This window comes from Chionomys nivalis, chromosome 26, assembly GCF_950005125.1.
Source record: "Chionomys nivalis chromosome 26, mChiNiv1.1, whole genome shotgun sequence".
In the NCBI taxonomy this organism is placed as follows: Eukaryota; Metazoa; Chordata; class Mammalia; order Rodentia; family Cricetidae; genus Chionomys; species Chionomys nivalis.
In genome coordinates this window covers 3,723,262-3,738,048 of record NC_080111.1, presented here as the reverse complement: position 1 = coordinate 3,738,048, position 14,787 = coordinate 3,723,262, and the positions used below count along the sequence as shown (strand labels likewise).

At 46.3% G+C, this 14,787-nt stretch overlaps 1 protein-coding gene across 2 annotated transcripts in view; it reads right to left on the bottom strand.

Annotated features, from left to right (window-relative positions):
* Rftn2 (raftlin family member 2) overlaps positions 1-6,077 on the bottom strand; it is a 42,936-nt gene extending 36,859 nt beyond the window's left edge. Inside the window, exon 1 of one of the 2 annotated variants that reach the window (XM_057758847.1) lies at positions 5,388-6,077. In XM_057758847.1, the coding sequence (XP_057614830.1) occupies positions 5,388-5,526 (139 nt within the window). In that variant the 5' untranslated portion in view covers positions 5,527-6,077. The remainder of the gene's footprint in view (positions 1-5,387) is intronic. The other variant, XM_057758846.1, reaches the window with a different exon arrangement.
* Between the last annotated feature and the right edge of the window lie 8,710 nt (positions 6,078-14,787).

The following is a 14,787-nucleotide window of genomic DNA, read 5'->3' as shown; positions in this document are numbered from 1 at the left end:
GGCCACTTGGATTTCTGATTTTGTCTGTTCTTGTTGTTTTAACTTCTGCCTGGTGACTGCGCCCTGACCTATTTCGTAGAGCAACTGCAGTTGTGTAGTTACAGGCCTGCTTCTCCAGCCTGGTGAGACTCCTGTTCCCCCACACCCTGGCTCCATTACTGCCACCAAAGGCGGCTTTAACTAAAACTCTATTGTTCTATTTATAAATAAGACTCGAGATTCAAAGGCTGGGGTGAAAACCTGCGAGTTCAGAGAGGCTGAGTAGCCACTATAGCTAACCTCTCCTCGCTGGCATCTCTGAAAAGCCCGCGCTTCTGCTCTGCCAAACCAGAAAAGCCTGCGCCCTCCACGCCCCGCCCACCTACTTCCTGCGTCTCTCTATGTTTTCTGGATCCCCTCCGATGCTCAATGATTACTTTCTGTCAACTACCTGCTAACTCCGCCTCCTGACCCACGGTTAATTTTATTTAATCGATGCAAATGCAAGCCCTGGGCTCGCAGTGTGATCAGATATCCCTCGACTCGTCTAGATTCTCGCCTGTTCTTTTATGGGACTCTCTTCTCTGTATTGTCTTGTGGGTAATTTACTTATTTGGGACAGAAGCCTTTATCAGAGTCTCACTCATTCTTTATAGCTCAGGCGAGGTGGCACTTCTGAAGAGCCTTTCTGGACCTGCCCACTCCGATCAAGGGCTCTTCCTCCCTAGCCTTTGCAGCCCTGGCTGCGGCATAGTGCAGACGCTGGTTGAGCGTTTCCCTCCCAGCTCTCGCACAGGGTTCTCCTGCAGCTGTAGTCTGCGCCAGTGCACAGAACCAGGCTTCTCTAGAATGTACCCCAGAGTTTAGCACAAGGGTTTTCAGACAGCTTCTCACCTGATGCAAGGACACAGGTAGGAGAAGAAGCCCCAGAGAAGATGCAGAGAGCTGGCAGGAATGCGTGCGCATTGTCTCCTAACCCTGACTGGTTTTTGGTTTCTTTCTGAGTCAGGGTCTCCTAGCACAGACCTGTGGTGCAGACAAGGATGACTTAGAATCAGGGATCCCCCTGCCTCCACTTCCCCGGTGCTGGGGTTATAGGTCCATGTTTGGTTTTATGCAGCACAGGGGACTGAACCCAAAGCTTCATGCATAGTAGGAAGACACTACCAATTAAGCTACGTTCCCAGCTCTTGACGTCTTTAAAAGTGGTCAGCTGTATGCTATTAATAGAGATGCCTCTCCCCCACTCAGTTTTGGAACAGAATTCTTTCCCACAGTACTCTGCATTTGTGAGATTTGTTATTTTTCTCAGGTAGCCTATGACATTTCAAACATGGGTATTTTAAACACAATGGAACACCCGATATAGCTTAGTAAAAAGAAAGAATAGATATTACATTAATCCTTAAGAGTATTCAGCCAATTTTATTACTAATTTCTCCCCTTGCAGCACTTTAACCTCTAAAAACCCATTGATTGTTGGGGGAAGTGCCCCAGAATTTATTAGATTGATACAGTTATGCAAAATATAGCCTGACTTTTTTTTCCTCTTTTTTGTTTTTTTTGAGACAGGGTTTACTCTGTAGCTTTGGAGCACACTCTTGTACACCAGGCTGGCCTCAAACTCACAGAGATCCGCCTGCCTCTGCCTCCTGAGTGCTGGGATTAAAGGCGTGTGCCACCGTCGCCCAGTGACAAAATGTAGCCTGACTTTTCTTTCTTTTCACCCTGTCCCTTTCCACCCCTTTATTTCCGACAGGTCTTGCTATGTAGCTCAGGCTGCCCCTCAGGCTCGCAGTCTTCCTATCTCAGCCTTCCAAGACCTCAGTTTCTAGGCGCATGGCACCCTGCCTCCTTCTTTCCTTTTAACGTTTATTTCTGACCAGGTACGTATTAAGCCTTGTTGGCTTTCATTCTCTGTAGAACTTCATTCCAAGTCTTCTTGAATGTTCCCTGTATTAACCCTGCGCTCTCTGCTGGCTGGTGTCTCTCGTTCTGCCAGCTCCACCCTCCTTGCTTTTGTTGAGTTCTTCTTCTCTTTATGGCTGTCACCAACTCAGCCCATAACACTAACTGGGCCCATGCTCCCTCCTTTGAAGCCTTTATCTCAGTTCCCCTTCAGACAACCACTTCCGGCCCGGACAGCAAAGAGGAGTAAAGACTGGGTTTAAAGAAGGAAGGGAAGTGGACTGTGACCAGCCTTGGAGATAGAGGTGTTCTCATAGGAGGGACAGCGACAGCTGGCCTTTGGTGAGCCCCTACGGACCACAAGGTCCCCTTAGGTAGTGTTCTGTTGCTTGCTTTGCTGTCTAAACGCCTCCCTGACTTAAGCAACATTAGAATTCCCGTTTGTAGACAGGGAGGCAGCTACACCAGGACCCGCGACCCAGGAACTGGGACTAGAGAGGCTTGTATGCCCAATCATTATGCTTACGATTTTCCTCCTTGAGCTGTAAGGGGTGGAAGACCAGAAAAAGCCCAAAGAGAGGGCAGGGACAGCAGAGAGAACGAGAGAACAGGCCCGGGGAGGAGTAAAGAGAACTGGAGGGTGGAGAGCCTAGGAAGTTTAAGCCGTTTGTCTCCTGGTTGGGTTTACGTGTGTGTGTGTGTGTGTGTATGTGTGTATTTGAACATGTGCACACACGCGTGTGAGCTCCAGTGTGCCTAAGAGCGCAGGGAGAGCAGAGGTGGACACTGGTTGTCTCCCACAATTACTTTCCACCTTATTTTTTTGAGACAGGCTTCTCTCTGGATTCGGAGCTCATGGATGGTTAGGCTGGCAGGACAATGCTCACCAGGGGTCCGTCTGTCTGCCCCTCCCTCCAGTGCTGGGAGTCCGATGGACTCACCTGGCTTTTATGTGGGATCCAGTCCTTGGCATGGGTTGCCAGCACTCTGCGGACTGAGCCATCTCCCCAGCAGCAGCTAAGATGTTTGAGGAGAAGGCTGAGAAGAGACTCGGGAGCTCACCCGTAGCAGGAGAACAACTCGAAACTTTCAGCCTTGGAATGAAAATGACATTTCATTCTCCTAGAACACGTATGCTACTATGGGAACTCCGCACGGCAGACTTTGCCATGGAATGACTGTGTGTATGGGGAGGTAGAATGAATGGGAAATAAATAAATTGTTCAAGATAAATTGTAACACAGAGTAGGGACTTGCAGTTTTTAAAGCGCCCCACCCCCAACTTTATTCTCTGTTTCACAGCTTCATTTGGGAAAGTAGGAGACAGGCTCATTGTGGACACACACAGCTGTCACCAGGCCATTTTGTTTCTGCCTAGGTTTCTCACTGTGTGGTGGTCTGGCAGCCAGGAGCGGGCACTATTCATTTTTTTCTTCCAGCAGTTCCAGGAAGGGATGGTCGGTGCCAAGCGCAGGGCTGGCATGTGTTAGCCCACCCAGACTCACTATCATAGCCGCTGGAGTGGCAGGCAGGTGGCTGTCAACGACAGGAGGAGAGAGGCAGGGAGATGAAGGGAGGAGGGGGCGGAGCCGGGCGGTACACAGAGTCCTGGCTTCTGCAGCCAAGGCAAAGGCAAGACCAAAACAAATGGGCAAACAAAACCTCCAAACAAGAACTCGTGGGAGAACCGGGAAGAGACGGGGCCAGGAGACCAGGCGCCTGCAGCAAATCGGAAGCAGATGCTGGCTGAAGACGCCAGCCTGCTTTAGCGTTAGCGTGCGCGCGCAGAGCAAACCCCTGCCTGTGCTTTACGACGGAATTTACGCTTTTGCAGCGTCTAGAGCAGAAGGTGGGAATTATATTTCTTTCATGGAGAAAAGGGTTTCTGCGAACAGCAAAACCAAACTGACTGTTGAGTGAAGGCTGTGTGTGTGCCTTCTCGATGAGAAGGTAATCGCGTTTATATGCATTTGTTAGAGGTGATAATATCTTGGATTGGTATGAATCAGAAAAAAAATCAAGTTCGGAAAGTTCTACAGCCCTGAAGTGAACTGTGCACCAAAATCTTAAAGTACAGATGAAAATGGTTCTGGCCTAAGCTTCACAAATAGTTAAGGGCACTTTTTTTTTTTTTCAATTCTATGCATTTGCTACCCCAAACAGTCTGCTTTGATAAGGAATAGCAACGGAGCCAACCCCACTATGGAAGCACCCCAACACAGGGATTTTTCTCAGATGGCTTTTTTTTTTAAAGGCATGGCTACTTTTCTATCAGCAGAGCCAAAACTCATTTAAAATTCACACAACAAAGAAGAACATTTAGGCTATCTCCGCTCCTTCTTCAGACAGACATCCTTACTGTGATCAAAATAGTTAGGCAAACATGTTTGGGGCACAGGTACTGATCTTAGGCTCTCTAGAAGGAGTCTGCTTGCTGGCCAGCTCAGTTTTTGACAAAGAAAAATGGGCTGCTCTTGCTTCCGCACAAAGATGTACTGTTTTCAGAGCAAACCAAAAAAAAAAAAAAAAAAAAAAAAAAAAAAAAAAAAAAAAAAAAAAAAAAAAAAGGGTGGTAGGGGAGGGGGGAGAATAAAATACAATATCTAGTAGGATAATTTAATTAGTAGAAATACTACGAATTAATGAAATGTATGACTTGAGAGAATTAAAATTATGCTTTGCTATAAGAACTTAATACTAGTTTTTAGAAAACTCAGCAAGCAAGTTTCTCTAAATTTCATTTTTTTTTAGCACATCACAATTACAGATGCAGTTTGTTTGAAACACTGTTACATCCTTGTGTCTTCAGGACACGTGTTTCTAGTCTCTAACAGCATGCAGTTTTCACAGGGGGGGGGGGGGGCAGAGCCTTCCCTGAAGCGGAGCTGCCTCGGCCCCTTCCCCAAGCCGCCTTCTGGGCTTGTTTATTTATGTTTGGAACAAAGTTTCTCTGTTAGGGATAGAGCAGCCAGCTGAGGAAGTGGCTTCCAGAAGGCTGTTTTTTTTTTCCCTTAAAAAACAACAACAAAAAAAACTTTTTTTTTCTTCAACTTTAGTTTGGTCAAAAGTATCACACGAGTAACACAATCACAAAATTCAACACATGGCCACCTCAGACTTGCCTTGGCCAAGTTTTCCACAACGCATACAAGTAGAACTGCCCACAGCCGGCAGTCCTGAGCCTTTCAAATCCTTTCAAAACACAAGCTGTCATTAAGGCTACAGCAATTTGGCCTGGAAATCAAGCGTTTGTCCTATTTGCTTTAAAAATGAAAGGAACATTTCCAAGCAGTTTTCCTAATTTTGTACATGAGACACTTTTTTTTTAAAGCACACAACAAAACAAAAGTCTCCCCAGATATAATTAAGAAACAAAGCGTCATTGTTAGACGGACCAAACAATGTCATTTCGAAAAAGAGCTTAAGAATCCACAGGTCCACACTTGGAAACCGAGTATTCTCTTATTTTGGAAACAGATAGCATTAGAGGTAAGGAGTACCTTGTAATGTCAAGTCCAGCAGGGCATATTCATAGGCAAATTCTGTCTTTGTTTCTACTTGCGGTCTCTTCAGGGTCGAAAATATTTTCCCCGGGCTGCTATCATCAGGGTCTTCCAGCTTCCTAAGTCCGCACCCCATGACAAAGTTAGCAAGGGGTTAGATTGCAGAAAGAGCCAGGGGAACCGGAGCAGCCGATTTTCTGGTTCAAGCTGCGAAAACCAAGTTCCCGACTTAACTGCTTCGCTTGATTTTCTGCGAAATGATAGATAGCCAGAAAAAACGGCTGGTCCAAGGCGAGGAGCGGGGGACTGTATCCATTCTTCTGTAAAGTCACTGAGCCCAGGGTTTAGCTCCAGGTCCGGGGCGCTGCTCGCAAACTGCTCCAACTTAGCGGAAAATTTCCATGCCACGTCAATTTCCAACCAGCCAGCCCCCAACCAGAGCCCTGCCGCTCAGGGCTGGGGCTTTGTCTCTTCCAGCTGGCTAACTGGAAAAGAGGGGTCCAGAAACGGAATTAAAGGCAAAGTACAACTCGGGTGTGGTTATCTGCAGATGAAGATAGAGTCCGTCAAAGTGATGCCTTCTGTCTGTTTTCTCTCCTCTGTCCTTGCTTGCTCTCTCTCTTCCCTGTGTCTACTAAGAGATCCAAAGGGAGGGGAGAGAGAGGAAGAGAGGAAGAAAGGGAGGGAGGGGGAGTGGGAGAGAGGGAATGGAAGGAAGGGAGAGAGGGAGGGAGGGAGGGAGGGAGAGAGAGAGAGAGACTGATTCTCAGATTCTCAGTGTGGTAGGAAAGGAAAATCAGTTCCAGAGAGGAAGTGAGCTTTCTGAGGGAACCCTGGAATCCAACAGGAGAACAGAAGGAAAAAAGAGAAAGAAAGGAAGGAAGAAAAAAAACCAGGATGCCTAAGGTGGACTTTTTGAAAACCTTTCTGCATGGAGTTTCTTTTTGCTAGAAAAATGTGCTGATTTAAACCACGAAGGATAAAAAAAAAATCCCTTAAGGCCGGGCGGTGGTGGCGCAAGCCTTTAATCCCAGCACTCAGGAGGCAGAGGCAGGTGGATCTCTGTGAGTTCGAGGCCAGCCTGGTCTACAGAGCTAGTTCCAGGACAGGCTCCAAAGCCACAGAGAAACCCTGTCTTGAAAAACAAAAAAACAAACAAACAAACAAACAAACAAAAATCCCTTAAGATATTTTCATAAAGACTTAAGGAAGAAAGATGATAACGGGGTGAATATGGTCAAAGTACATACATGCATGTATAGAAATGTCATCATGGTCAAAGTACATACATGCATGTATAGAAATGTCATCATGGTCAAAGTACATACATGCATGTATAGAAATGTCATCATGGTCAAAGTACATACATGCATGTATAGAAACGTCATCATGGTCAAAGTACATACATGCATGTATAGAAATGTCATCATGGTCAAAGTACATACATGCATGTATAGAAACGTCATCATGGTCAAAGTGTGTTACATACATGTATAGAAATGTCATCATGGTCAAAGTACATGCATACATGTATAGAAATGTCATCATGGTTTTCTTATTTTATTTTTTTCAATTAGCATGCACTATAAAAAGAAAAAATCTTTACATAATTGGAAAGACGAGATAGTTACACGAGGAATTAATTTACCCAACATTCTTGGTTTATTATTTGATTTATTTATGTGCATGTATGTGGGTGGCTATATATGTGCAGAAGAGGGTCAGATCCTCTGAGCCTGGAGTAACAAACGGTCGTGAGCCACCATGTGAGGTCCGGAACCACGACTGGGTCCTCTCCAGAGCAGTCAGTGCTCTCAGGTCTGGGCTGACTCTCCGCCCTGCACGGGGGGCTTAAAATGAGAGAATTTATACAGGTGACGACAGCAATTCCACGGGTCTCAAGATGGCCTTTCTTAAAACAAAACAAACGTGGATAACCCGACTCATTTAATCTTATAGTCTGCCACGTACCGAGGTCGAGAATAACTTACTAGGAAGGAGTCGTGGTGATGTGTGTGTCCAGGCCCAGGCTCCTTATCACCAGCCCCGAAAGCAGACGGCTTGTGTGCAGATTCTGCTTCTCAGGCTGACCACAGACAAGCTCTTGGGCAAGTGACTTGCCTTCTCCGAGTGTCCCTCATGTTAAGTGTTCTGCCATGGGATGGTATCAAAGGCTGAACGAGATAGATAGATACTCATGTCCCCTGTCCTAACACTGCCCAGATAGAACAATGCGCTTGCCAATACGTGTACCTAAGGAGACAGGACTGGCAGTCGCGATAGGAAGGAAGCGATTTTGGCACCACACTCCCGCTATTACAAAATAAACCCCGATCTCTTTGGAGAACCTGGAGAAAGCTGGGCTGAAGAGATTTTTTTCAGTTCGTTAAAGTCTACACATGGAAACTCCTCAACGGGAGCATGTGTGGATTGCTTCATTTGTAGATCATTGCCATCTTTAGCCTCTTCCATCCGCCCTACTCCGAAGTGTTTTGTATGGGAGACCATTCTATAGTTCCCATGTTCAAGGCGGGGCATAGTCGGCGGAAGGGAATTCTGGGTAAATTAGATGGCTCAGACAGTAGACCGAGAGAGTGACCGACTTGGCTCTCTACAGAGACTCGTGATTGCCGTATTCCGCGCCCCCTTTGTTCTACTTTCTATTGCAGGAAGAGTGGGATCTCTGCCGATCGCTGGTACCAGTCACAGTGTTTGTGAAGCTGTTAAGCGAGCACCCGTTACCCTGATCAACTGCCTGCCATTCCTAGGCACTCAGAAACACCGGGTCCGGAAGGTGACTAAATCGGGTCTGTTCCCTAACGGAGCTTAGGTTACACTGTCCTGGCTGCTTTCAAGGGTGAGTGCACGCAGGAAGGACACAGAGACGTGGGCGCACGTGCCTGAGGAGGGACGTCTGTGACTAAGGTCAGCTGTGAAGTATGGCGCGAGTGAGCAGTTGGTGACTAGACATGAACCATGAGAGACTAAGCTGTGACAGTGGGCTTGGAGTGCTGTACAAATAGGAGTTAGATTTTATTCTGTAGCTGATAGAAGGGAATCAAATAACCACACGGAATCCAAGGACGGGCATTTTCATATTAGACACGTCACGGACCTCGCCCGAGGAAGATGCTTTAAGTAGAAGGGAGGGCCGGAAAGAAGGTACCAAGTCCGCCTGAGAGCTGATGCTGACGGGTGTAGATTCTTATTACTCTTATGTGGGTAGTTACCATTGTGTACTCTCATGTGATACTGCGTTATCATATGTATGTAGTTACTATTACTATTATTATTATTAGTGTGTGATGGTGTGTGTGTGTGTGTGTGTGTGTGCGTGAAGGCCAGAGGACAGCTTCAGCTGTCTCCCTGTTTTTTTTAAGACTGGAACTCACCAAGGAGCCCAGGCTGGCCGGGCCGCAAGCCCTAGGCAGCTGCGTGTCTGCACACCCCCTCGCTGGGATTGCTCATTTTCCCCACTTTCTTTTAAAATGTGGAGTGGAGACTGGATGCTGGTCCTAGGGCTGGAGGGGAAGCACTTCATTGCCTTGGCTGACCTGGAACTCACTGTATACACTAGGCTGGCTTTGAACTCACAGAGACCCAGAGTTCTGGGATTAAAGGCATCAATGAATAATCACTGAGGTAATTTTCTCATTAATGTTGCAAAAGAACAAAATTTTGTTTGAACTCTTTTTTTTTTTTTTTGGTTTTTCGAGGCAGGGTTTCTCTGTGGCTTTGGTGCCTGTCCTGGAACTAGCTCTGTAGACCAGGCTGGTCTCGAACTCTCAGAAATCGGCCTGCCTCTGCCTCCCAAGTGCTGGGATTAAAGGCGTGCGCCACCACCGCCTGGCTCTTGACTCTTAATAATATTTGAAAACCATTTTCATGTATTAATGTGGCATATGTTCCTGTCTTAACAATTATTGCCAGTTCTTCATACTTACAGGTTTCACATGTGGCTATTCAAACAAATGCATATTAAAAATCTGTTTCAAAAATTGCAGCTGTATTGAACATGTGCAGACATTCATTATTGTCCCTCAACACAGAGTCTGACAACCAGGAGGCATTTACGCACTACCATTTAATATTAAACGCTATTATGCAATTCAGAGATAATTTGATGCGCTGCAGATGATGGTGCATGATATCCAAACACGACACCGTTTTATAGAAGAGTCGAGCATCCTTAGTTTTTGGTGTCTGTGGGCATCCCGACACTGTGGATTCTGAGTAGTATCTGTCACGTCACGGTACCTGATTGCATTCCTACAATACTCAGCAAGTAACTTTTTTGGTTATTTTAAGTTTCTACCATGGAAAGTTTTGCAAGGATTATTTTCCCATCCTCTGAATTATTTCTTAAATATGTATATTCTCCTTCATACATGGTCAAATAGTTAATTACTTTTTAAAGTGATTTGTTTGTCTGTAGACAATACGTACAAACTTAGGGGCCACGAAATAGGAGGGAACTCAAGTCTGGTGTTGTAAACTCAGCAAACTAGCAGTGTCTGGTGAGATCATGAGCTCAAGAGGAAAACCTACGGGTGTTGGCTTTTCCTAAACCAGTGTAAGCTCTAACTTCCTTCTAAATCCTTAGCCTTGTACCCACGGATCGGTGTAGCTGTCACCCTTCATCAACAAAGGTTCTGCAGCAGAGAGACATCATAAAACCCATAAGTGGTCAAAATGTAGAGGACAGCTGGTTCTGGGGGCTTGTAGACAATTGGTATATCTATAATTCAACCCCATACCTAAGTGCCACGGACCAGCACAGGAGGAGGGGCAGAAAGAATATAAGAGCCAGGGGACTGGGAAGTCTGCTACAAGAGTGTGTCTTACAGGTACGATGGGGAAACTGAACCCATGAAATCTCAACAGTATGCCCTCTAGGACAACACGAGAAGGGAGGCCAGCGTTTATGGGGGAAATCTAGAGGGGTCCCACCTCTAAATGAGGAGCTACAGGCAACTGATGACTGCTGAAAGAGTGAGAATTAGCCTTCCCCAGGGGTGATCCCCCTAAACGGTTCTCCAGTACTTAGTGGCCAACCCTAAAAACACACATGCAAGCAATATGCAATGGACACACTGGGTCATGTGTTTGTGTAATATATGTGTGTGTGTGTATAAACTTGAGATGGAGTGGGAGAGACATGGGAAAGGATTGGAGAGAGGAGGAGGAGGGTGAATGATATAATTATATTTTAACTGAAAATAAAACTGAACAAAACAGCAGGAACCATCCTGCATCCAAGAAACACCTGTAAGCACAGAAGACAGATTTTACCTCTGGTGACAGGATAGGAGAAGGTGTTCCAAGCCAGTGATCTGGGAGGCAAGAGACGTCACTGTTCTAATATCTGACAAGATGGACCAGACAAAAGCTCCCAAGAAAAGATAGATAAGGCCAATTTAGCTACTGTTGTTGTCTTTGGTTGCCTGCTAGAAGATGAAGGTAAAACCCTACGCTAACAACATCACACACTTTGGTCACAGGACCAAATCAAGCTGATCCTGACGGGAAGCCTTCTGCCAGAAGGCTAGTTCATACTACCAGAAGGTGCTATGGAAACTCTGCAAACTCTTGAGGGAAGAAAGGACATTAGCAGCCCCACTTAGCTGTGAGAATCGAGGACCACAACAATGGGACAAGATTTCCCCAGTGGTACAGTCAACAGCCATCTTGTGGATCCAGTGCCTTCTCAATTGGATGGAACTGTGTTGTAAACCTACCCAAGAACAGACGCTGGAGAGATGACTCAGTGGATAAGAGCACTGGCTGCTCTTCCAGGGGACCCTGGTTCAATTCCCAGCCCCACATGGCAGCTCACAACCATCTGTAACTACAGTTCTAGGGGGTCTGGAGCCCTCACACAGACATACACGGAGGCCAAACATCAATGCACAAAATAAAAGTAAAAAAATCATTAAAAAGAGTCATCAGACCGTGGTGGTGCACACCTTTAATCAGATCTGTGGGTTTGAGGCCAGCCTGTTCTACAGAGCGAGTTCCAGGACAGCCAGGAATCATGATTAAAAAAACAAAACAAAACAAAACAAAACAGAACAACAACAAAAGAATTATCAACAAAATACTTGCAAATCACATTCAAGAACATAAAAAGATGAGCCATCTGATCTGAGATTCAAGGATGGTTCACTATATGTTCATCAATAAATGTTATGACTTCATAAATGTGCTCAAGGATCGTTTTAATAGAAGCAGCAAAGGCTTTTGATAAGCTCCACCACCGCTTCATATTAAAAGTCTTGAAGAAACGAGGAATATAAGAAACATATCTCAACATAATAAAGGCTACATACATATGACAAACCTGTAGTGAGTATTATATCCAATGGGGAGACATTAGAAGCATTTCTATTAAAATTATGCCAGAGCGTTCACTCTTTCCACTCTTACTCAATGTATTACTGTAGGGCTTAGGCAGAGTGATAAGACAAGAAAAAATAAAAAGGATTGGAAATATGAAAGGAGAGGTCAGTATCTGTACGCACAGATGATACGAAAGGGAGAGGTCAGAGTATCTCTACGCACAGATGATATGATTCAATACAAAGGAATATGATACCCTAGAGACTCTGCCAGAAACCCTTAGCACTGACAGACACGTTCGGCAAAGTGGAAGGGGACAAAACCAACACACAGGAACCAGTAGCCTTCCTCCGTGTCATGGACAAGCATCTTGAGAAAGCCATCAGGAAAACAGGTTCACGAGAGCCTCAAACGTTCCCTTGAATCCAGCCCACCTAAGGACGTAGAAGGAAGCCGCAGTAAGAGCCTTAGAGCGCGGATGAAATACACAGAGGCGGCCGAGGGAACGGCACGGGGTGGAGGAGTCGAGCCTGGGAAACAGTCAGCCCACAAAAGGCGCTGCATGGATATACAGTATTTATTTAACTGCTCATGGGTGATGAACAGTTGAGTGGTTCCGGTTTCTGGATATGGGAACACTGGCGATTTAACTTTATACTCATTTGATGGGCCAACATGAAAACAGACAATACCAAGTACTGATTTTTTTTCAAGGAAAGGTTGCTTCTCAGAGTGTAAATTTATTTAATTCTGTTGGAAGAAGCTTAGCATTATCTTGTGAAGTTGAACGGTCACGTTGTTTTATGATCTCGTGATTTGGTTCCCAGGTGTAGGCTCAAGAGAAACTTCAGCGCATAGGTACCAAGAGAGACATCTGAGATGTGCAAAGCAATACTATCCTTAATAGCCCTAAACGTGAACCGCTTGTGTATATGAACAGTCATTCCCTGCAGGGAATTCCGTCCCACAGGGAAGGGAAGAGCCATCATAGAGTCTCAACATTTTATTCATAAGATGGGAGAAAAATAGTGCGTTGCTTTTTTCCAACTTGATAGAAGCTAGAGTCATCTAGGAAGAGCGCGTGTCAGTTCAGAAGACACTCTCTCAGACTGTCTGTGGGCAAGTCTTTGGGACATTTTTTTTTTTAGTAATTATTGTGTCAGGACCCAGGTCACTGTGGGCAATGTCACCCTGGCAAGGCAATCCTGAGCCGTACAAGAAAGCAAACTGAACAAGCCGTGATGCCAAGCCAGTAAGCAGCCCTCCTCCATGGCTTCTGCCTCAGTTCCTGCCTCCAGGTTCCTTCCTTAGGTCCCCTTCATGATGGACTGTAAAGTGTAAGGTCTAATACACCCCTTCCTCCCCGAACTGTTTTTTTTTTTCCATGAAGTTTATTGCAGCGATAGAAACCACACCAGGACAAAGAGCATGTTTGCAAGCTGAAGTTGATTTCATGGCAATGGGAAAGACAGAAAGAATCGACGGAAAACCTGATTTGCCAATTGGATTTTTTTTTTTTTGAGACAGGGTCTTTTCTTTGAAAAACCAAAAAACCAAAAACAACAAAAACACCACACCAAAGAAAACAAACCAAACAAAAAACCCCAACAACAAACAAGAATAAAACAAAGCAAACAGACAGAAACAAAAGAAAACAAAAACGAAGAAACAAAGTAGGAGAAACACATATTACCCCCCCCACACACACAATAAAAACACAAAATCAGAAACTATAATAGGTAAGCAAAAGGCAAGTAAGGTAAAAGCCGCCCAGGCAAGGCGTTATGAAACACAGCATCTCCAAGACAGTGCCGAGTTCGCTTTGTGTTGGCCATCTTCTACGGCGCGTGGGGGGTTTGGATAACTAGTAAGACTCAAGTGGAGAAACTAACTTTGTCTTTGCAAGCAGTTGTCAGCTGGAAACAGCTTCTGGGTTGGGGATGTGAGCTTGTGTCCACATCCCTGCTCAGCGCTGGGACCCCGTCAGCCCCGTGTGTGCTGCCCGTCAGTCATGTCTGGAAGGCGCTGTTTTCTTGGTCTCTTTCTCCAAGGTCCCTGAGCAGCCCTAGAGGAGGGGGTCACAGAGACATCCTACCATGGCCTCTCACTCTGCACACTGTGCGGGTGTGGGTCTCTGTGTGCTCCCGTCTCCTGCAGAGGAAGCTTCTCTGAGCATGGCTGAGACACCGGTTATGTGCACAGCGGATGCTGTTAGGACTCGCTTTACTCTGTTCCTTCAGCAGAACAATAGCATTTGATGGTTCCCTAGAGGCAGGGCCTGTCTAGTCTCAGGGTCTTGGCCGGCTGAGAAGTGTCAGGTAGCGGTCCCATTTCATGGAGCGGACCCTAAATCCGACCAGATAGTGGTTGGTTACCCACTTTTCCCCAGTGTTTTTCTGTCCCTAAAGTGCTCTCGGAAATTAATTTCCTTCTTTTCGTATCTATTTAGATTCTGAGACAAAAATCTGACTTTTTTCGGATGTTGATTAGAGTATCCGGAGAGGCTGGATTTGGGTCCTGCAATATGCTAGGTAATGATTTAGGAAAATGCCTCAGTATAAAAATCTTGCCTTGCAGGGCGGTGGTGGCGCCCGCCTTTAATCCCAGCACTCGGGAGGCAGAGGCAGGAGGATCTCTGTGAGTTCGAGGCCAGCCTGGTCTACAAGAGCTAGTTCCAGGACAGGCTCCAAACCACAGAGAAACGCTGTCTCGAAAAAAACCAAAAAAACACACCATCTTCCCAACAAAGCTCAGTCCAGAAGCGGAAACTGATCCCAGCGTGTAAAACTGCAGATCAAAACACGACACGCAGGACGCGCCCGCCCGCCCTGAATCGGACCCCGGGACCCCGGGACCCCGGGACCCCGGGACCCCAGGAGCCGAGCTCTCAAATCCTCCCGCCGACCGGCAGCCCTTGCGCGCCGCAGGAAGCCTTAAGGGGGTGGAGCTGTGGGCGGGGCCGCAGAAGCCGGCGCTCGCCGTTCATTGGCTTCCGCGCCGGAAGCGGCGGTGTGGTCCAGCGGCGCACGCGCGCTCTCATGCTCTGGGCGGCCGGAGC